Raw genomic sequence first — 22,951 nt, 5'->3', positions numbered from 1 at the left:
TATCTTGGATGGCGGTGTGCATGGCAGGGTTATAACAATCTCTAATAGTGCGTACCTTCTGCACTATCTTGGATGGCGGTGTGCATGGCAAGGTTATAACAATCTCTAATAGTGCCACCTTCTGCACTATCTTGGATGGCGATGTGCATGGCAGGGTTATAACAATCTCTAATAGTGCGCACCTTCTGCACTATCTTGGATGGCAGTGTGCATGGCAGGGTTATAACAATCTCTAATAGTGCGTACCTTCTGCACTATCTTGGATGGCGGTGTGCATGGCAAGGTTATAACAATCTCTAATAGTGCGTACATTCTGCACTATCTTGGATGGCGGTGTGCATGGCAGGGTTATAACAATCTCTAATAGTGCGTACATTCTGCACTATCTTGGATGGCGGTGTGCATGGCAGGGTTATAACAATCTCTAATAGTGCGCACATTCTGCACTATCTTGGATGGCGGTGTGCATGGCAGGGTTATAACAATCTCTAATAGTGCGCACATTCTGCACTATCTTGGATGGCGGTGTGCATGGCAAGGTTATAACAATCTCTAATAGTGCGCACATTCTGCACTATCTTGGATGGCGGTGTGCATGGCTAGGTTATAACAATCTCTAATAGTGCGTACATTCTGCACTATCTTGGATGGCGGTGTGCATGGCAGGGTTATAACAATCTCTAATAGTGCGCACATTCTGCACTATCTTGGATGGCGGTGTGCATGGCAGGGTTATAACAATCTCTAATAGTGCGCACATTCTGCACTATCTTGGATGGCGGTGTGCATGGCAGGGTTATAACAATATAATAAAAGTATACCTTTGTTTGTTAACTAGAACCAAATGTTAGAGATATTCTGCTAAAAATATTCAATTTCTTTCATTAGTTCAATTTCCTGCCCAGGGACGTTACAGAATTATTGTTAGCTCCTGGCGTTTAGGTATAAAGAAGTAATTACAGCTTTTAATTAGATTTCAATATTAATCATTCATTAATATAATCTTATTAATTTTTTTATATTATATTTTTTTTTTACAATTGTTATAAATCTGAACGACTATTTAAAAAAATGGATGAAAACGCTGGACAAAATGACAAGCAAACAAGATGACAACAAATAAAATGACAACAAACAACAAACAAAATAACAACAAACAAAATAACAAACAACAAACAAAATGACAACAAACAACAAACAAAATAACAAACAACAAACAAAATAACAAACAACAAACAAAATGACAACAAACAACAAACAAAATGACAACAAACAAAATAACAAATAACAAACAAAATGACAACAAACAACAAACAAAATAACAAACAACAAACAAAATAACAACAAACGACAAACAAAATGACAGCATTAAAGGTAACGATGACAACGTCAACAACAAATAAAAACAACAACAACAACATGGACAATGACAAGGACAATCCCAATAATAATACTCGTTAGTCTCTAACATAATAATGATAATATTTAAGGAAAAGAACTCCACACTTACCTTGGCAGTGGCAAAGAATGAATACTCGTTCGTTTCTAGCATAATAATAATAAATTAGCAATGTACCCCATTGTTATATCAACCGAGGGGATAATAACAAGTGACCTTACAAATACCTTCAAGGCCCTTAACATTCCTATCAACAGCCTCGCCTGTCAGAGGGCGGTACTGCTGCAGACCTGCCACATCAACAGAAAATTACTCAGTGGAAACTGTGTAAGAGACTACGATGAATTTATTTCTCTTGAACAAAACTCGACCCTGGCAGTGCCAGAGAATGGGTACTCGTTAGTTTCTAACATAATATTAATGGCAATGTCTTCGATTCCAAAGATTAAAATAATAATCAACAAGCATACCAATCACAACAAACGACATCAACAACCATACCAATCACAACAAACGACATCAACAACCATACCAATCACAACAAACGACATCAACAACCATACCAATAACAACAACGCCAATGCTAGGTAAACAACTTATGTTTATTTAACTTTCATACCACGATGCTACCACTTGACTGTCAATCCTCAACAGACTTTTGCATATCGCTGACTGGCCAGTACTAGGGTAACGAAGAGAACGGCATCCAGGCGTTCCACTCTAATTATTGTGCAGCAGCGGAGGCGGGCAAGAGCATAATGTAGACTTAATTAGTGTGATGAAGTGCCTCTGTGTGTGTGTTTACGTCTGGAAGACTGAAGGAACATGTCTTGTGCAATCCTATTTCCATGATATTTAGATTGATATCATTGTAAATTTTTGTTTTCAAAATCAATTATATCGTGACATTAAGCCTTCGTTGGAGGTAGAATAAATTCAAAATTAGAATTAGTAATTAGACTTGAAAAATGATTATATGTGAAGATCCTATGGGACTTGTTCGGTTACTTTCTTTTTATTGGCGATGTAGTCATTATAACCACATTAATGTAGTTTTATTTGTTCTATGTTTTTATCCAAATATTTTTGCTTCTTAGTTTTGAACGAATATTACATTAATAAAAAATAATTTTTATCAAGATTACAAAGAGAGTTTGTGTTATTACACAAACTCTGAGGTGGCCTCATCTAGTCCGCAAATGGGCAAGGAATATTCAAGCCACGACTTTTCAAAAAATTCTAATGTAATAGAATTTCAAAAAAACCTATTGACGTTACTTTTAACTTGAAACAAAAAAAAACTATTAAAAGGAGAAATCAGCTATTCAAAAAACTATTATTGTAACAGATGACGTAAAGAACGACAAAGCTAATAGAGGTCTTACATTTTACGATGGCGTTGAAAAAAAAAGATCATTTGAACCTTTTTATTTTTATTTTTTTTTGGGGGGGGGGAGTTTATTCCTGTTTGTACGGAGAGCTCGCTACTGCACAAACTACTATATTAAATCTTTCCATTGTAATGACTCAATAGTAAGACGTGTAGAAGTTGGGTTGAATTGGGTTTTTCCTGAGTGACGCGACAATACGTTTACAAAGAACGGAAATTGGTGAAAGCCATTGACAGACGATAGACGAAGTGACTGCTCCTTGCAAATAGTAAAGACGTCGCGACTGTGCCCTGTAATAAATTTGGTGTTGGTTTAAAAGGTTGGATTATTTCATTCTATTTTGTTTTGTCCTGTGGTGAGTTGTAGGCTACTTACGAAAGTAAGTAGACCTAGATTAATGAACATCAGCTACACTCCACTCAACTAGATCTAACAGCCACCTGCGCCATGCTGCCTTAAAAAAAAAAAAAGAAGCTCCCTGTGTACATGGAATGCACGCCACTGCACAAAGTACTTCACAATACATTTATCCGCATAATAGCTCTATGATGTGCAGCAATTGAATGTCTTTAATTCTCATCAGTATTTGTTGGCACTCGTGTAGCTGCTAGACAACATCTCATATACAATAGTCTAAAGATCATCTCTCGTATTAGTGTCTTGTATCTCCATATTCATTCGTTTGGGTGCACACAGTTCCCTGCTGCGATGAATGTTGTGTGGTTGGGGAGTTCCCTGGAACACGCCATGTGGGGGTGGTCGGGAACAGAAGGGAGGAAATTTATATTAAAAGGACGGAGGGAGGAAGGGGGGAGAGTCTGATTCGGAGCTGAAGTATGTCAATGACCAATTAGTCAATGTTTTTTTGGGGGGGCTCACTTGGGCTCAGGTCAGCGTGTTATAGCTCAATCACATGAGTCCAGGAGCTGGCCTAATCCCATTGATTTGACCATTGGTAATGTGTTGCGGTAAGCTTTCTGTTGTATGTTTTGTTTTGCTTTGTTTGTTTATCATTTAGTTTGGGAAGGATACAAAAAATGGAACACACAAAGTGATACATTTGCACTACATTTTACCTTATACAGTGACTGTGACCTGTGACCCCACCTCCACCCACTTAGCCTTTCCGATTTATTCATTTTACAAGACCCTTCTTTTTAAAAACAACAAACAACTTCTATCAACTCACAACAATTCTCGGATCACGTTGAAACTTTGAATAATTTTTCATTGGAGTAGACGATACATGAGTCTATAAACAAATCCAACAATTAATCAATCAATTACTGGTTATTAATAATTAAGTAGGATACCGTTTTATCGCACTAAATAAGTGTACACGTTATTGTACGCCCAGTTTCGGATCAAGTTGAAACTTTCAGCAATTATTTATTTGTTCGTAACAAAACATGAATCAATTTTTTAAAAAATCAAACGATCAGTCAATTTATTCTTGATAATCTAAAATTTTGTTTTATATCTAAAAAGGAAATTACTTCTACATTCTTGAGTGATACAGTTATAAGTGTGGATTTTGTCCCCTTCGATAAGTTTAGTTTTATTCAAAAAAGATTTTTTTTATTTTATACTTTTTTTAAATTTTGTTTATTTTATTTTATTTATACTTAGAATTAAAACGAAGAAACATGGTATAGGAGACAGTTTTTGGACTCTTCTAAATAAATGGAACTTGTACTAGTCTTCTTTTTCTTCTTTCGCATTGTTTGAATTGAAAATGCAACAACAGCAATGGACCTCATTCACCAATTGTAAACAAACAACATTTAGTCACGTGATTCTATATCTCTTCTATACAAATTACGTAATACACAGGCTGTCACGTGACAGTTTTTTTCGTTGTTTTATCAATATTATCACGTGACTGAGTGTTGTTTGTTTACGATAGGTGAATGAGGTCCATTCAAAACACAATAATTTCTTGTTGTTGTTTTTCCAAATTTTAACCAGGATGTGTCGATGGTGGATTTAGTAGAAAATCTATTGCAAAACGTGATCAAGAGTAATATCTTCTTTTTATCTTGTCGCTTTCGATTTTCTTTTTGGGTGGCCAGGTCCCCTCGATTGGCTTTCCATCAGAGGGTTCTCGAGTTCAAATCTCGGGTAAGACTGTTATGCCCCCAATGTCCATCCAGCCCGTACGTGACATATTTTGGGAAGAAGAGGCAGCTGATCGTTGTGCTAGCCACATGTAACCGTTGCTAACCGTTGGCCATTGAAACATGAGCTTTGCGTCATCTGCGCTTAGAGCGCAAAATCTGAGTGGGAATGGGTGATTGTTTACCTTTCTTTTTCAATTCTTATCGCAAAAATACCAAAAATTTTGTGAGTTAAATTTGGTCTACAGTACATGAATGTGTTATTGACCACATCACTTCATATTTGTTACTATGTTTTCTTCCTGATACTATCTGATACTATCTATTCATTGAATAATACCCATGCCAAGTTGTAATCAATTTCTTAAAATGTATCTGCTGGAATCGATGCAAAACAACAATAGGAACTTTCTTTACATCGAGCCCCACCCTCGTACCAGTGTGTTGTTTGCTCCTAACAACTTCCGGAACTGAGCAGTCGTTATTCAGCAAATACGCGATCATAGCGAGCTTAGTAAAAGTGTCAACAAATTACCAGTTCACTCGCTGCTCCCTGATCAATATTTGTATGCTAACTGTATTTAATTTTCAGGCCATGCTCGAACCATAGAAAAAAAATAATAAAATGAAGGTCAAACTTGGCGCATTGAATGGCAGCTATATTAAATAAAGCTTAAATGGGTTAGAAGATCTGGCCACTAGGCCTTCATAAGCATACACACAGAAAAAAAATGAAGAACAACAGAAACAAAAAATAGCGTAAAATACAGCATGAATAATAAAAGAAGCTAACAGACTCCGTTGACTTGAAAACATTGACAAATTTGGATGTGTGACGTAAGCGGTTGAGTCTTTCAATAGAAAGAAGGGATGGGGTCGGGGGAGGAATCAATGACGATATTACATCCAGAGACTTTCTCACGCACACCTGCAGCTACACGCACACATACATACAACAATAGCAGTAGCAACTAAAACAACGAATGATAGTTTTGAAATATTTAAAAGTAGAGATACTGAATGCGAGTCAAAGAATAATTGCCGTAAGTGAATGTCTTGGAGACGGGAATAAACTTCACCCTACATGACAGATACTGCTTCGTTTGTATCGCAACATCTAATGATTGTTTTAAAAGAAAACGACTATGTCAGAAATTAATGTTTTCATAATGTTTTATAGCCTAGACCCACACGGATATTATTGAATGGTATTTACGGAAATCTACTTTAAGTTGTTTTTTTTTAATTATTAACTCGTTTCTACGGTGCAAAACAAAAAGTGAACAAATTGTATCTACACCGGATACACCAACAAAAAAACGCGCTAAAGATGAATTTGAATTCGTTTTATAAAAACGGTCTAGAGATAGCGCTTTTGTTTTTACATGAAAGAGTTTGAATTACTAGGAAAGCATTTCACTATGAGTGTCTGAATATGCTCGGGCTATTATTTTCACGCGTGTATGTTGATTTGAAATAGTGATGGATTTATATTAAGTAGTCAAGTATTTATTAGCCTTTCACTCTTCGGTCACAAGAAAAAAAAAGACTCAGTATCGTTTAAAGATAAAACGATTCGATTCATAAAAGCTGAATAAAGTATATTACGTTGCTGTGCTAAGTGCTAGATTTACCCAATAGAAACATAAGCCAAATCTTAGGGCCCCCACTCCTTCAATTATTGTTTTGAAGAAAAAAAAGGGAATTATGCTGATTACATGGGGCACCATTTCTCAAATGACTTCATCATCACATATCCTTTAGTCTATTTAGATGGTTGGGGTACCACACAAGATCACTTGACCGTCGTTCTCAAACCCTCTCTGTGCTTTCACTTGGATAGAACCACTTTCAATAACAGGCCCGTCCATTCTTTTATGTTGTCTTATCATCGCTTTCTCCGTCTGCCTCTTCTTCTTCTGCCTGGTGCCGTTCCCTGAAGGAAGGTCTCTGCTAGCCCTGAGAACCTTGTGATATGACCGTAGAGTTTTAGTTTGCGTTTTATTTGACAGAAGTTAGCATATCATCCTAGGGGTCCAATCACTGAACCAATCCTACCTCTAATCTCTTCGTTTGCGATCCGGTCTTTGTACGTAATATTCAGGAGCTTTATCTATCGCTTAGTCGCCTTAGTCTAATCAATTCTCTATCCGGCCCTGGCTTTACTTTCAGAATAAGCTGTAGTTACTATCACCAAGAATTATGTATTAAGTTTTGAGGTTCAGAAACAGCAAGTTGTTTGAAAGATTTCATTAGCAGCCGTCTCTAATATATCAATGGTGTCTGTTACTGATACGTCAGACACTTCTAGAAGCAGCACAATTTTGTGGTAGCTCGCCTTGTACTGGTCACTTGTGCGAAATAACTAATGCCAAGATGTCTAACAGAAAGTGTTATGGAGTCAGTGGCGTTGTAAAAGTTGAATGGAGTCAGGGGCGTTTAAAAAAGTTGGATGGGGTCAGGGGCGTTCTATTTGTAGGGTTAAGTCTAAGCTTTCTAAAAAGGTGGGTGGAGCCACGGATGTCCTAATATTCTCAGTTCAAAATCTCATTTACCACCAGGATTCAAACTCAAAACTCATTGAGCACTACCAAGCAGTCACCATGACCCTTTGTTTTGAATTTTGATACTTAGGATGATTAGTTCAATTGAAGCATAGTAAGAACTTATTTATTCTTTCTTTCTTGACTTATATTTCTATTTTATTTTTTTTTAAATCAAATCTATTTTCTTGATTGCGGTTCCTCTTCTAACTGCCAGCCTCTAAATTCTAGAAGAATGCCCGAGTGACAATTGTTAGCTATTCACTTTAATAGAACCTCTTCTTTTTGTACAAAAAAAGTCAAATATTTACTAGTACCGAATGGAAACATACTGAGGTCGTGCCAGTTAGATTGTACTAGATCTACTATCAGTCTCGTATTGCGTGACAACATTAAACTACATTTCGACCCGTCTGGAAATAAAACCTTCAAGTTCAAACTTTTTCTGGCACGTCTGGGAATATTTTGTGTCTTCAATAACGGTAAACACAAAACCCTACGACGTCGATATTATTTACATTACATTTTTTTTGTTTAAGAAATGCATTTTTATACTATTCTTTTAGTTGTCTCCCTTTTTAAAACCTACATTTAAAAAAAAGAAAATTAATTACCTTTTTTTTTTTTTTTTTAAATCTTGAGATTAAAGAAATGGTGGATAATTTAAAATACGTTTTTATTTATAATTATTTAGTTTTAAGTTTTGAAATTTTTAGAGTTTATCAAATGGACATTTAGTTATTTGCTCAATGTATGCAAAATATGTTATATTTAAGAAATATTATAAATCATCTTATTAGGTTATACTTGCAGTGTCCTTATATTGAGGTACACATGGGCGTAGTCGGGGAGGATAGCAGTAGGGGGCTGAACCCCAATAAAGTTCTGCAGGCTGAGGGAGGAGTTTTATTACTGATTTTTTGGTTTGATTTTGTTAAGATTTTAATGATAAACCATCACTTGCCCTAGCGGAGCCAAAGGAAGGGGGGTGAGTTGAAATCCCAATCTAGGGGGTTTTGAGGTTAAAACCCCCTTTCTTCTATAAAAAAATAATACAAACGAGAGTCACCAAATGGCTTGAGCGTAGGCAAGTGGGATTTTCAGTTTAAAACTCCCTTCAAAATTTTTTAAATGATAAAAGCCCCTCTTCAATATAAGACTAAAGCATACAACAGTCACCTCTTTTTATGCGGATTTCTGTTCTGTTTCTTTGCCTAAATAAATATCTCGTTAATACGGTGAAGGTTGTGTGATCAGATCGAGGTTCAATGGCGGTGCATTCCCATAAAGACTACAAAATTATATCACTTTCTAATAATTATTGTGCACATTTTCATGACTGTTAAATCAAGTGAGAAACAACTTTTTAAGCAAAGAGTACAGCAAATAGGACTGGAAGAAAAACTTCCCTAATTTAGAAGTGGATCATTCAAAACAAATCCAGATAGAAAACCATGTCTTTAAGTAGAGCTGAATCTATCTTTGTAGACAGGAGAATGAGCTCTAATTGATATTACATCCAATGCTGTCAGAAAGCGTCTTAATGTTATTGGAAACTTTTCGACCAGACTGCCATGAGAAACAAAGAGTTTCTTTCATGAACTATGCACCACTTGTGGAGATAAGTGGCTAGATCAAGATCTATACAGTTTCCCATATATAGTAATCGTTCCATACTAAGCACGCTTTTAACGTCAATAGCAACTGCATTTAACAGTATTTGCACACTTAAAGCTGTAAGGAGAATCGATAAAGCAATAATTAGTACTCCCCGATATATCTCTCCTGACTTGTTAATATACTCAAGTGATTCAACGCTTGCGTTACCCTCAGATGGTCGTATGGGGCGCGTATTGAAGGCGATGCTGCCCAAAAAAATTATTCAATTTACGTCAATCGGCAGAGATATAAAGTTACTTACGTAAGTGGGCAGAGATATAAAGTTACTTACGTAAATGGACAGAGATATAAAGTTACTTACGTAAATGGACAGAGATATAAAGTTACTTACGTAAATGGGCAGAGATATAAAGTTACTTACGTAAATGGACAGAGATATAAAGTTACTTACGTAAATGGACAGAGATATAAAGTTACTTACGTAAATGGACAGAGATATAAAGTTACTTACGTAAATGGACAGAGATATAAAGTTACTTACGTCAATGGACAGAGATATAAAGTTACTTACGTCAATGGACAGAGATATAAAGTTACTTACGTCAATGGACAGAGATATAAAGTTACTTACGTCAACGGACAGAGGTAAGAAGTTACTTATCCTGCCTAATGATTGTTCAATTTACGTCAATTGTCAGAGGTAAGAAGTTACTTATCGTTCAGATGTTAAAGGGGGAGGGTGTGGCTATCACAGGTTTCACAAATCGCATTTACATCTGTTGTTTGTTTAGTGTGAGGGTTTTGGGCAGGCTCGTCTATCTAATGGGTTTGATTGCTGGCGTGTATATTACAAACCCCAGTCCAACGACGGGATTATCCTCTCTAGATCGAAGTAAAGTAACAGTAACATTTCTATTTCAGACCTTGCGATCTATAGGGCATCTGATTTAAGAGTCATCTGTTTCTGTGATCGACGATTAACGAGGGTGTTATGTGGCCAGCACAACGACCACTCGCCTTTACCTTCCCTAACTAGTGTCATGTGTCTTCACCAGGATTTGAACCTCCGACCAGTTTGTTGTGAACTCTAGCGCTTTACTCAGCCACTCGTAAAAAAAGAGGGAACTAGTACTTGCAAAACAAGATTTGTAGTTCTACATGTGTCTAATATGGTACAAGACTCAGAATTGTAAACTATGTACCAAGACCTAATGTTGTATAATATATACAGAAAACTCAAGCTTGTATATGTACAAAGACTCAAGATTGTATAAATATGTACAAAGACTCACCATTTCACTGTCATTAAACGCTATTTTCGATGCTTTAGCTCAAATTTCGATACATTCTACATGAGTTCTAAATGCATAGTTAAGCCTATATTATTTTTATTCTGTTATTAGAAAAGCTAAAAAAATAATTTGTTTTTTCTTTTCTGCATTTACTTAAAAATTAATGTACATGCTGGCCTAATAGCTAATTATTTCAATAGCTTGTGGAACCCCTAGACAACTCATAAAGCTTTTGCAAAGTGTTTTATTTTTATCATTGTAAATCCAACTGTTTGAAAACATGCAATTTTATCTGTTGTAAAAACTGTTGGGATAAAATGACATTAAAATGCAGATATCACAGAAGTAAAGAACAGTATTGAGCAAATATAATTATTTTATTTAGTTAGAAAGTTGACTAATTAATTCATTCCGTGCAGTCCACATGGTTGAACATAAGGACAGCATTCATGAAGGAAACGCAAAAATGTTCTATTAATTTACATTCACAAAGTATTTTTTTAAACCCTTAAACGCATGGTTTAAACATGTTATGCCATAAAAAAAGAATACGTCATTAAAGGGGGTACATTTTTTTAAACCATTTTTTTAAAATAGGCCTAGAGCTATTCAAACCTTGACTTGTATCACGCAAAGCGAGTAGCTGCTGTTGACTAAGTCATTTCTAATGCACAGACTTCCTTTCCTTTCACTTCCGGGACATTAGCTGCGGGCAAAATAAAATTCCGAGGCTAGCGTTGAAATAACATTTTAGCAACAACGAATATTATAATTATTATTTCTTCAATATTAAGCAAACATTCCGAAATGGAATTAAACTAAAAAAGAATGTATCGGCTCATTGTGAAACACAAAAAAAATATGAAAGGATAAAACTATTCTCTTTCATAATGTGTTTTAGATGATTATCAGGTTATGATGACATCATTTATTTCGATTCAGATTTCGTTTTAAATTGTACAGTAATTAAAGAAATGGTTTTTTTTTCTTTCCAACTTTACAAAAAGAATCTTTCACTATATTCAAGCTGACGAGCTTTATGACCAGTCTGTGGGATTTTTCAGGCATAAGCGTGCAAAAGAGTTAGCGTGTATGCGCGTCAATTCATGAAGTTGAAAAAAAAATTGTTGGACAAAAGTTGCTGCTGGAGCCGTTAACAATGACCATATCGAATTAGGCTCTAAAAGTAAACACAGTTGGATATCCTGGTGCATTGTTTCAGGCAGAAATACTTTTTGTTTGTGTTTTGTATTTTAGAAGCTCGATGTCGTTGTTGATGTTGACGTATGTGATAATGATGTTGTTGTTGATGTTGATGTATGTGATAATGATGTTGTTGTTGATGTTATTATTCTTGCTGTTGCTTTTCTTAAAAGTTCAGAAATAGCTGTGAATTAAAATAAACAGCACACAATTAGTTTTAAGAGTGCTTCCAGTTTATAGTCCTATTCGTCGTTCATAGATGTCTATCCATGTCGGAGGTGCCAGATGCTACAATAACAATGAGAGGAGAATAAATCTAAGAATTTTCAAACGTCGAATCTGATGGCCCGATCTCCAATAGTATGCCAAAGATTTATGTTTGTGTAAAAAAAAATCCTATTAACGAAATATAATAATTTAGAAGAAATCCTAACCTAATTGAAAATACAAAACTATCAATTTACAGTTTTACTTTATTATCATATCTTACATTCACAAAAGTGAACTTAATTTTCAAGCCTGACCCCGCTTATTGTGTTCCCTTGTATTTATACCCTCTAAAATTAGCTTCTCCAGCAGACAGGAAACAACCATAATCTTTGACTGATACCTTCTAATTACAAATCTTATATTAATTCATTCTGTCTGTCTATCTGTTCATCTGTTTTTATATCTGGTAAAAAATTGCACAAGTTGTTTCTCCCACACCCTTTTTCGGATGAAGTTGAAACTTTGCACAATTATTTATTGGCACAGACAAAACAGGAATACAAAAAAAATTTTAAAAAATAAATAGTCAATTAGATACTGTGAATTCAATGTTTCATTAAATACCAACTATTAATCCTTTAGAAGTTATGTGGAAAGTTACAAATGAAGGGTTTCGTCTCCTTAGATACGTTAGTAATTCTATATTGTGTTCTTTTGTAAAATCAAATTAAAACTTTAAATAATTATTTATTGTATGTAACAAAACGTGGGTTAACTTCAAAATGTACAAATTATTAAGATAATTATTGGTAATTAATTATTTTGTTTGGTATTGAATAAGGAAAATAACGTCTACTAGTACAGTTTTGAGAGATATAGTTTTAGGAGCTGAGTTCTTTCCCTTCGATAAGCTTTATTTTTATTTTGCTTGTTTTTAACTCTCTTGACTATTTCTAGTATTATAGGACTCCTAATGTTGTTTCTGGAAATGTAAACTGTTTTAAATAACATTCCTGACACTTATTTTGTGTTAGAAAAGCTCTAAGCTAAGAAGCATTGACCAACGCCAATAAGGGCACCACACACACGTGACTCCGGTGTTTGTAGAAGTAGCGCCTCTACCAGCCAATGAAATCTTAGAACAGATAAGAGGAAGAAAAATTAAACGCAGCTGCTCGACGTCGTAACCAAAATTATTCCTGCTACTATAACCTTGTGGAGGCCCGGTCACCCGGTGGCTGAGTGGTAAAGCGCTTGGCTTCCGAACCGGGAGGTCCCGAGTTCTAATTCTGGTAAAGACTGGAATTTTTACTTTTGGCGCCTCTGAGTCGACCCAGCTTGAATGGGTATCTGACATTAATTGGGGAAAAGTTGTGCTGGCCATGTGACACCCTCGTTAAGTATGAGCCGCTGAAACAGATGACCTTTATATTACTCCTATAGATCTCAAGGTCTGAGAGGAACCTGTTTAAAGTTATAATAGGATCAACAAAACTAAAACCTCTACTTTTACCTTGTTCCTTCTCCAACAGAAAATATGTCACTGAACTACACATTTTTGTTCCCACCAACTAAAGTGCTTTGACATTCTCAGGTGTTGAAATAAAATGAGTAACTATTTCCAGCCTCTATGATTCACAGATCTAACTTCGGCGTGCACTGTTACCCGGACCAGTGCACGTCACAAGACGATAAAACTACAGTTTAATTACGACTTGTATAGGAAATTTCTTCACCACCGATACCCAACCTACAGCCAACGGGTCATTTCCGACCCGTGAAGCTGTGGAAACGTCTGCCAACAACGCCTACTGAAGTCGCGAAGGATGGGTCCCGTTGGTTGCAGCCCTTGTCACGTGTGTGGAAAATTTATATGCTTCCTCCCTCCCATGTTAAACAAGTTTGAGTACCACACCTCTGCACAATTAAGTTTTCCATTATAACTTTATCCTTTTTTATATGTCTTCTTTGTTACGTTGATATTTTTCCTCTTTCAAAGTTTAACTTTAAAAAAAGGTTAAACTTGGTTTAACGGGGAGATCAATTGGCTTTCGAAATGTCAAAAACTTGACATCACAAATCTACAGCTCATTGTTTGTGTACTGTTCGGAAATAAACTGAAATCCCCGGAACAAAGTTCGTTTGTCACGCTAGATGGACAGAGCGCTGCAGTCCATTAAGTAGGAAAGTAGCCAGGGATCCCTTCCGTTGTGGCGTCCATAAAAAGCTGCTCGGGTGGTCAATTAAAACATGCGGTTCGTGGCATGAGATGACGTGGACGCACAATCAACAATAAAAGTTAAAACAATATGGAGAGAGAGAGAGAGAGAGAGAGAGAAAGAGGAGCGGGGGGTAGGGAGTAACGTTAGAAAGTGAATAATGCAAATAATACAAAAGGACGAAAGTGCATGAAATTCGAGATAAATAGAAATAAGAAAGTATGAGAGACAGAGACAGAGAGAGAGAGAGAGAGAGAGAGAGAGAGACAGAGAGAGAGATAAAGGGAAAGAACAACAATGTAAGATGAAAGAGTTGAAAGAGTCAGAAAGAAAGTTCTAGGAATGGTAGTTCTACAAACACCTATTGCTACATTTTGAAGTTGTATAGATTCCTTCTAAACGTTGTGGTCTGAAACAAAACCTCTATTCAACTCGTACATTCGTCAAAACTAAACTCAGGACTAAAAAACCATGGGTGGACACGACTCCTGAAAATGGCTCTAACGATTTTCCTAATAATTAGACAGTTGATGTAAACCGTGTGGAAAAGAGCTCGTTGCTCTTTGGCCACACTAGTTTTGATAAAGCGGGGTAAAACATGTCATCTAAAATTCATTGTGAGAAAAAAATTGCTCTATAAGGTGTAGAAAGGAGGAACTGTCTTTTTTCTAAAGTATTGTAATATCTTAAGGGGGACAACTCAAGGACGCAGGGATGTTTATTCAAAGGACATCACAAATACATTGTAACATCTATCTCTAGCACAGTCTTTTCACTTCGGCTCTAGACTTTGATGGATATTGTAAATCTCCTTCCCAATGTTGACATCCTCTCAGTTTGGTTTCTAGAAGTGCGCACCTTCTGCACTGTGCACTAGCCTAGATGGCGATGCGCTTGGCAGAGTTATAACAGTATGTTTTTCTTTCAATAACCCTACCTACATAATAAGGTTTCTTCGAGACTGAAGATACATGAGGCGTGCAGTATTTCACCTGGCCCTAGACTAACTGTCATAGAAGGCCTAAACAGCTGACCCGCAACGTCGCAACCTGTGGAGACCAATATCTCGCTGCCCACAGGTTGCAACTTTGTAGGTCAGTGTTGAGGCCTACTAAAACGAATGGACTCGCGTAGCTACTCCGTCCCAGCTGCGACCTACATATTTTGCCACATCCAGCGTAGACATATCCTTTACCCGCCGTTGGTCGATTTAGGTTCTCTTTTCGTCATATACGTCTGTCCTACGCAGTAGATTTTCATGTGTCCTCGAGTGTCTTAGTTACGTAACAATTACACAGACAAGATACAAGACTGTAATAGTATTATGTTTATTTCTTTTTCATTAACTAATGTAATGCTTAACATTTTCATTACATTTTATTTATAGATGATCCCGAGATTTCGCCTAGAGGTCGCCATTGTCACATTAGCCGCCATTCTTATCACGTGTGCACAAGGACTTAAAATAGATTTTTCACGGCTCGCTGCACGGCACACACCAAGTTATTTGACACAGAAACGTAACGAGATGACATGCACAGGTGAGTGAGGACCGCTGCAATTAAGACGAGCTTGTTCCACGGTGCATCCTACTTAACGTTAATTAATCTCCTAAAAAGAAGATTCCACTACAGACTACATATTTTGTCTGCGTCATGTGTGATAAAATATGTAGTTCGTAGTCGATGTCTGGCCAATTTATATGCTTTCTTTCTCTTTGATTTTCAGTATCAGAGACAACTCCATATCATTATATTTTTATGCAAAATATTTAACAAAAAGACATGATGTGTGACAAAATATGTAGGTTGCAGCGAAGCAGGACGTTTTGGCGCCGCCGTTTTGGCGACGCCGTTTTGGCCCCGCCGTTTTGGCGCGAAGGACGTTTTGGCGCGAGCCGTTTTGGCGACGGGACGCTTTGGCGCGAAATACATTATGTACGTTTATTGTATTATTTCTTTTAAAAGAATTATTCATATCTATGTTTTGCATGAGTGTTTGTGTTAAGACATATTTTTCACGTACTAAATGTAAATGTGTGTTTGTTTTTCACATCATTTTCTTTAATAAACATTTTGGCTTGTGTATGTGTGTTTATTAAGAGGCACACTTTTATTTTCAAAAAGGTTTTTAAAGATATTACTTTAAAATTAAAAACAAAATGAAACGATGATAGACCAAAAATTGATGCAATTATTTGTTGACATTAACATTGGTTTATTTAATGACTGTAAGGTATCTCCAGCTCTACATACCAAACACTTGCTCATAATAAGTACAAATAGAATACATCATATACATGTACCTTGTTTCTCAAAATATTTTAAGTATACATAGACACCAGGGTTATTTGCCTAAGTCGCTGGAATTCAAGGGTTCATTAAAAAAAAAGCTAAGTGCTTATTAAATTATCGTCAAATGATATCTCGCGCCAAAACGTCCCGTCGCCAAAACGGCTCGCGCCAAAACGTCCCGTCGCCAAAACGGCGGGGCCAAAACGGCGGCGCCAAAACGTCACGTACCGGGTTGCAGATGGGTCTGCGTAGCAACGTAAGCGCTGTACTCTTCTTTTTAACTTAAAGAAAAGTAGACATTGTTTGATTTGTATTCTGCTAAATGCCAAACCATATAGATATCTAAAGAGGGACACCAATTCCAACAATATACAGAAAAGTGGTCTCTAAATTTCAATACGCTAAAACAAACTCGTACAAATGCTTCTTCTTCCCTAGTGACATTAGAGAATGGAATGGGTTGCCTGAATCAGCCATGAAAAACAACGACTTAGCAGAGTTAAAGTCATTGATAAACATGCGTGACTAGATTGACACATGAAATGCGTAGGACGTATTTATCTTTTTTTTGAAGTAACGTGCTGTATTATTTAAGATAAGATAAGAAATAAAGAAATGCATTCACTGTCACCTCTCCCAGTTATCTGGTGGACAGTTGGTACATCACAAAGTAATTGCCAACTTTGTGATCTTCCTGTGACCGCACGTCATAAATCCTCAAGTAAAGTAAGTAAAGTTCCCCCTTTCAGACTTTGTGGTCTATAGGGCAGATGATGTAAAGATCATCTGATTCTGAACAGCCTTTATTTTTCCCCAAATAATGTCAGGAACCCATTAGAGCTGGGTGGACTCAGAGGCGCCCGAAGATCCCGAAATTAAAAAAACTCAGTCTTCACCAGGATTCGAACCCGGGACCCCCGGTTCAGAAGCCAAGCGCTTTAGCACTCGGCCACCGCGCCTCCATAAATCCTCCAACCACATGCTAATGATGTAAAGCAGCTTTACCCAACATGGTCACGTGGAAATACATATCTCCGACACGTGTGCCAAGGATTTTATCAGAAAATAAATACATTAAAAAAATCAAATAGTGGAGTCAATAAAACTACTGCGGCTCACTCACGCTATGTGGGAATATTTTTTGGAGGTTCCAGATAGTAGCTCATCAATAGGATGGGCACCACTGATAGAAATGTCTTTTTGAGTAGCCTCCCCTTGTCCATAATGATTGGCATTATTTCATATACCTACTTCATACAACCATTTTTACTGCCTTTAACAAAGCTTATACTCACTCTGTCTGTCTGTCTGGGTAATTTCTTTCACGCGTTTTCTCCCACGTCCCATCCTCTGATCAAGTTGAAAATTTGCATATTTATTTATAGTCGAAGACATTAAATAAATCAATAAAAAAATCAACCCATTAGTTAATCAATTAGTGGTGATTAATTCCTTGTGTTTTATAAAGAAAAAGATGAGATAAACCTTGCAGTGTTGATAACTATGATAACAACCAGGCTGTTTTTTCCCCTTATACAATTTTTTTATTTAAATTGTGCTTGTTTCTTTCACATGGTTGTAACTACTTTAAAAAGCAAATCAAAAATATCACGGGATGTATATATATATATAAGGCTAGTCTTCGAGTTCGAAGATTGGTGAGGAATGCAGTATTTCCCGTGGCCGTGGAGTCCCAGCTGTGGCCTACTTGTAAGGTATACAGGAAGATCGTGTCGCGAAGCTTCAAGCCTTTGTTTCACTCTGAATGTAATTTAAACAGTTCAGCCATACTATCAAATTTTATGAAATTGAGTTTTTCTATTTTGTAAATATTTCATCATTCTATATTGACATTTTGATCGGCGTCACAGTTGTGTTATGAAATGATCGCTACTGCCGCATTGAGTTACACATGGCTTCACAATCTTAAACTCTAATTGCTATTATAAAGTAAGAATACATATTGCCCAAATTAGAGGAAACAATGAAAGACAACTCACTTTTTACTAAAAAAAAAAAAAAATATTAAGTCAAATGTTTTACATGTTTCGGATGTTACTTCAGAGTTGAAGATAATTTACTTCCTAGTCCAAACCTCCCGCAGGACGACGGGGTATGGTAGCAGGGAGGGCTTGAGCCCGGGACTATCGAGACGACCGAAGGACAGACTAGCGCGCTTACCTCACGACAAGGCAGCCATGATGGTTCATATTGGAAATAAGTTTGGCTAGTTTTCACTTGAAGCTTTTAGTTTCGTCCCACGTTATAAAGTCACTGGTATTTACGTCATCACGCAGAGCGAAGACTGGCTAGAACTAGAGACTTTAAAATGGATCATACTAGTTTGTTTTTTTATTTCGATTCTGTCTGAATTTTTATTTTGATTGTAGCCCTTGGGTGAAAGCAGCCAAAGACTTTGTGTTTATCAATAACCGTTAAAAAAAAAAAAGAAATCAATAACCTTATCTTTACCATTTTACGAAACAATTATTTAAAAAAATAAAATTATTTTATTTTTCAGTTATTCCGGATCGATGCTTCATTACAAATTATCTTCCCCCATTACTCACGGCCAATAAACGCTACGTACTGCAGGTCGGGCCTAGTCTAATAAGAAAATAACTTCTGCTTAGACGGACTGGGGTGGGGGGTCGGGAAAGAGTGGCTGCTGGGCTGGACCAGGATGCACATGAATGATCACGCTGTTAAAAGAAAAAGGTCAGATCGATAAGAGAGTATCGGATATGATGCTGAATTTTAATGCGTGGTCCCTTGTGGATATAACCTTCTACCATCCGCCGTGTACCTTTTATGTGATGTGCGTGCGTGCGTGTAACGTGCATACGGCTTTTTTTAAATGAACATTTCCATCTTATTGATAGCAGAAATAATAAAGGGAGGCTATCCACAGTGATTGCCACGGTCAGACTAGCGTGGAGATAAAATACTGGGTCAATATGGACGCTGAGCGCTGTGGCTGAAAGAAGAATCCAAGCCTTGGAAAGTAAATGCTAGAGAAAAATGCTGGGCATCAGATATCAGGAAAAGAAGACAAAGCTGTTTCTACTGTTAGAAGTCAACTCTCTGGCTGGCTAAAAAGGAAGAACTCCTCAATACTGTGAAGAGACCAAAGGCTGAGTTGGTTCGATCATACTCTAAGACAGGACTCACTATCAAAAGTCATTTTTCAAGATACAGTGGAGGGAGCATGAAAAAAATGTCGTCCAAAGAAAAGCTGGCTGGACAATGTAACAGAATGGACCGACCTCTTTCTTGATATCCTGCTAAGAACAGCTGCTGGTGGGATTTGGTTACGCAAACTGTTCCAGCACCCCTACGAAGTAAGGGAAAGATGAAATGATGATGGACTTATAATAGATGATTTTAGAAAGAAAAAACAAACTATACGTGAACTGCAAATAAACACTACATCTATAGAACAAGTAAAGGCATATAAATATCTAGGCGTTATCATCAACAACAATCTTTCATGGGAAGAACACCTTGGAACTCTGACAAAGAAAACAGCCCAGCGACACATTTTTCTATACAAACAAGAAGATCCTTGAGACATTTTACGGCGCGACTGTACAAAATCTGCTAACATACGGAATAAGTTGTTGGCAAGGCAACGCCTCATCTAAACTGTTGCAACGTCTAGAAAACATCATTAAAAATTACACTCACAACATTACCACATTTAAAGGAACTTTTTGAACAAACGTGCCTAAGAAAAATCGAAAAAATCTTGGAAGACAACGGCCACCCGCTCCATCAGAACTACGCCAGGTCGTCGCGAAGTGGGCGACTGCTGTTAATCAAAACAAGAACGGAGCGGTACAAAAACTCGTTCATACCTCACTCGGTCAGACTCTATCACCGCCACTCATTGATCAGGGAACATGAAATGCACCAAGATACCTGTGTGTAGTCGCTGAATGAACTCTTTATGTTGTCTGTTGTATTTATGTGTATTTTTCTGTTGTGTTGTCTTTATATGAGAAACGAGTCCTTGTAATCACAACAAATTTCCGTAAGGATCAATAAAGCAGTCTTAGTCTTAGTCTTGAAACGACAATTATGTGTATAGAGTTGAGCAATACATCATACCCATACATTGATGGCTTTGAATTTGAACAAAAAGACGTGCCAATGACAGAATAAAAATAATACTAATAATAATAGTAATAACAAGCTCATTTATATAGCGTCTTTACTGAACACAATGTAGGTATAAAATTCTTTGACCCAGTTCGACTCAAGAGAAAGGTATAAAAATGCAAATTGATATTTTTTTAAAAAAAGTTTTGAACTGCGAAACGTTAATGCTCTTCTTGAGAGCGTGGGGTCCAAAATGTTTTACGGGCAGTGGCTTCTTTAACATCCTTCACGAGAGATATTTAAATGTCTTTGAACTTTAAACATAGTGTCTCATTGTACTCTATACAGAAAATCAGAAGGAAACTTCATATTATTGATATGCCAAGAACTAGGTTATTAAACGTCATCATTTTAAAAGTTATAACAAGTAAGTTATTGCTTCTGACATCAATAACAATTGCCAGCCTTCTACTTAGCCTTTAATTTCAGATTCTCTCTATATATTTGTTTAAAACATTAGACTTTGTTATATTAAAATTGCCTGCCAAATCTACTTCTTCTATTTAGAGAGCGTGGGTTAGGAAGAAATGTCGTAGGTGAAAAAAACTAAAAACGAAACTAACTTGTTATTTAGACTAATACAAAAATGTCTTACGAATATTGTACTAATCCAATAAGCACTAAAATAAATTGAACGAGACTTGAATAAAGAATGTACCTAGTTAAATGATGTGGTCCTATTAAATTGGTTTATGTTTATAAAAAGGATAGCAGTAATTAACCAGATCACAGTCTATCTAGCGCCAAGGAATCCTGTGTATTGAGAATATTGCCACCAAACAACCTTGGTACAGGTAACTCCCTCATTAAAGGAAAGTTCATCCGCCCAAAAGGCATGTTATTTATTTTCTTTTAAAAACCTATTCGGACGAGTTCACGTGAATAAGTTTCAGATTTGACCCAGAGAAAGTAAAAAAAAAAAGTGAAACATGTGATCGAATAAACGATCTTTTGTTACATCCACTCATTGGTTGAGACTAGCTGGTGAATTACAGTCCTCCCCAACGGACAGGTCACGTGATATATCCCTAGTGGTAATCATCAGACGTTTGCACAGCCCATGAGAACAAAGGGATTCAAATTCCATTGAAATGTGCAATGGCCGAGAAGGTAGATATTTATCAGACCTATATCTGATCAGTGAGAAATCGATCAGCTCACTTGGTATTAACATAGAGCCGATGTTGTTACAATTGATTCTTTATTTCTCATCGTGTAGTCTTATTCAAGAGTCAATACATATTGGCAAGGCTTTCTTTTGTATACTTTCAAAGGCATAAAATATTCAATTGTTTTTTATTGAAGGTTAAGTAGTGGAATAGCGAATGCTGTTGATGTCAGAAGCAATAGTTTTGCTTTGCCCATCCATATTTAAGGCTGCAGGTCACGCCAGAAAATGATGCTTTTTAGAAATGTATTATTATTTATCAGGTAACATTTGACCAATTACCTTTGACCAATAACTTTTGAGCAATAACCTTAGACCAATAGATTTCAAAACGTCTGCCTTGCCAAGAGTCTAGTAGGTCAAGTACTGATCTTAGAATTAAACATTTAAGTGCAGTTATTTCCTAATCACCTTAAACAGTTGTCACCTCTTTTGGGGCTCTTTTTAATGTTATTTCTAAGGCTAAGTGGTATAAACTACTGGCTTCACGACAGCAAAACACGACGTTTTGGCACAGCCGATATGGCGCAGCCGATCTATTGCACTTGCCGCTTCGGCACCGTCATTTCGGCGCTAATGCTTTAGACCTGTTTTATTACATGATATTTATTCATTTATTACAAAACGTATTTCAAATTATCATGCATGTCTGTCCCTAACCATCTGGTAGAAATTTTGAAAAACGTAATTTTCCCCTGAGCCACACCCATTCTTGGATAAGGTGAAACTTTAAACAATTATTTATTGTACCTAACAAAATATGAATCAATAAAAACATTAACTAATTAGTCAATTAATTACTGGTTATTAATTATTTAATTAAATATTAAAAATTGGAAATAACTTCTACATTATTTAGAGATATAGTTTTAAGTGTGGAGTTAAACGTATTAACATAAAAAACAAAAATGTATCGATGTCATCCTTTGCGATTTGCACACTACCAATTATTTATGGGGGGGGGGGACATTAAATTAATTTTGAGTTCTCAGGACCTATCATAGTTCAAGATATGTATTCATGAATTAGTCAAACCCTTTACTAAAACATTTTTGGTTGGCTGGGAGGGGGAAAGAAGGAACAAACTTAGACTTGATCTATAGACAATAGTAGAGGGAAAACAAAAAGAGTTAATTAATAATTGAACAAAATAAATTATCGTCCGAACTTCTAGCGCTAAAATATACATGCCCATAACGTCTGACATCAAAACAGCGAATCTAAAACTGTTGTGCCAACTGACAGGGCTCGAGTGTGAACCCTGATGTAGACTTGGAATTCTTAATTTGAGATTTGAATCGAGCTGATTGGTGAACGCTGAGTACTGAAGAGCA

At 36.5% G+C, this 22,951-nt stretch overlaps 1 protein-coding gene across 4 annotated transcripts in view; it reads left to right on the top strand.

The window, feature by feature from the left end:
• The window catches only part of LOC106056984 (neuropeptide prohormone-4-like), a 136,641-nt gene that overhangs the window by 84,198 nt on the left and 29,492 nt on the right, over positions 1-22,951 (top strand). For all 4 annotated transcript variants that reach the window (XR_008776947.1, XM_013213967.2, XM_013213965.2 and 1 more), the window contains exon 2: positions 15,382-15,535. Coding sequence is in view for 3 of the 4 variants with exons in the window: in XM_013213967.2 (XP_013069421.1) it covers positions 15,382-15,535 (154 nt within the window). In the remaining variant the exon portion in view is untranslated. The remainder of the gene's footprint in view (positions 1-15,381; positions 15,536-22,951) is intronic.

Source organism: Biomphalaria glabrata, chromosome 3 (genome assembly GCF_947242115.1).
Source record: "Biomphalaria glabrata chromosome 3, xgBioGlab47.1, whole genome shotgun sequence".
Classification (NCBI taxonomy): Eukaryota; Metazoa; Mollusca; class Gastropoda; family Planorbidae; genus Biomphalaria; species Biomphalaria glabrata.
Note: the sequence above shows the minus strand (reverse complement) of the source record. Positions and strands in the feature narration are given on the sequence as shown.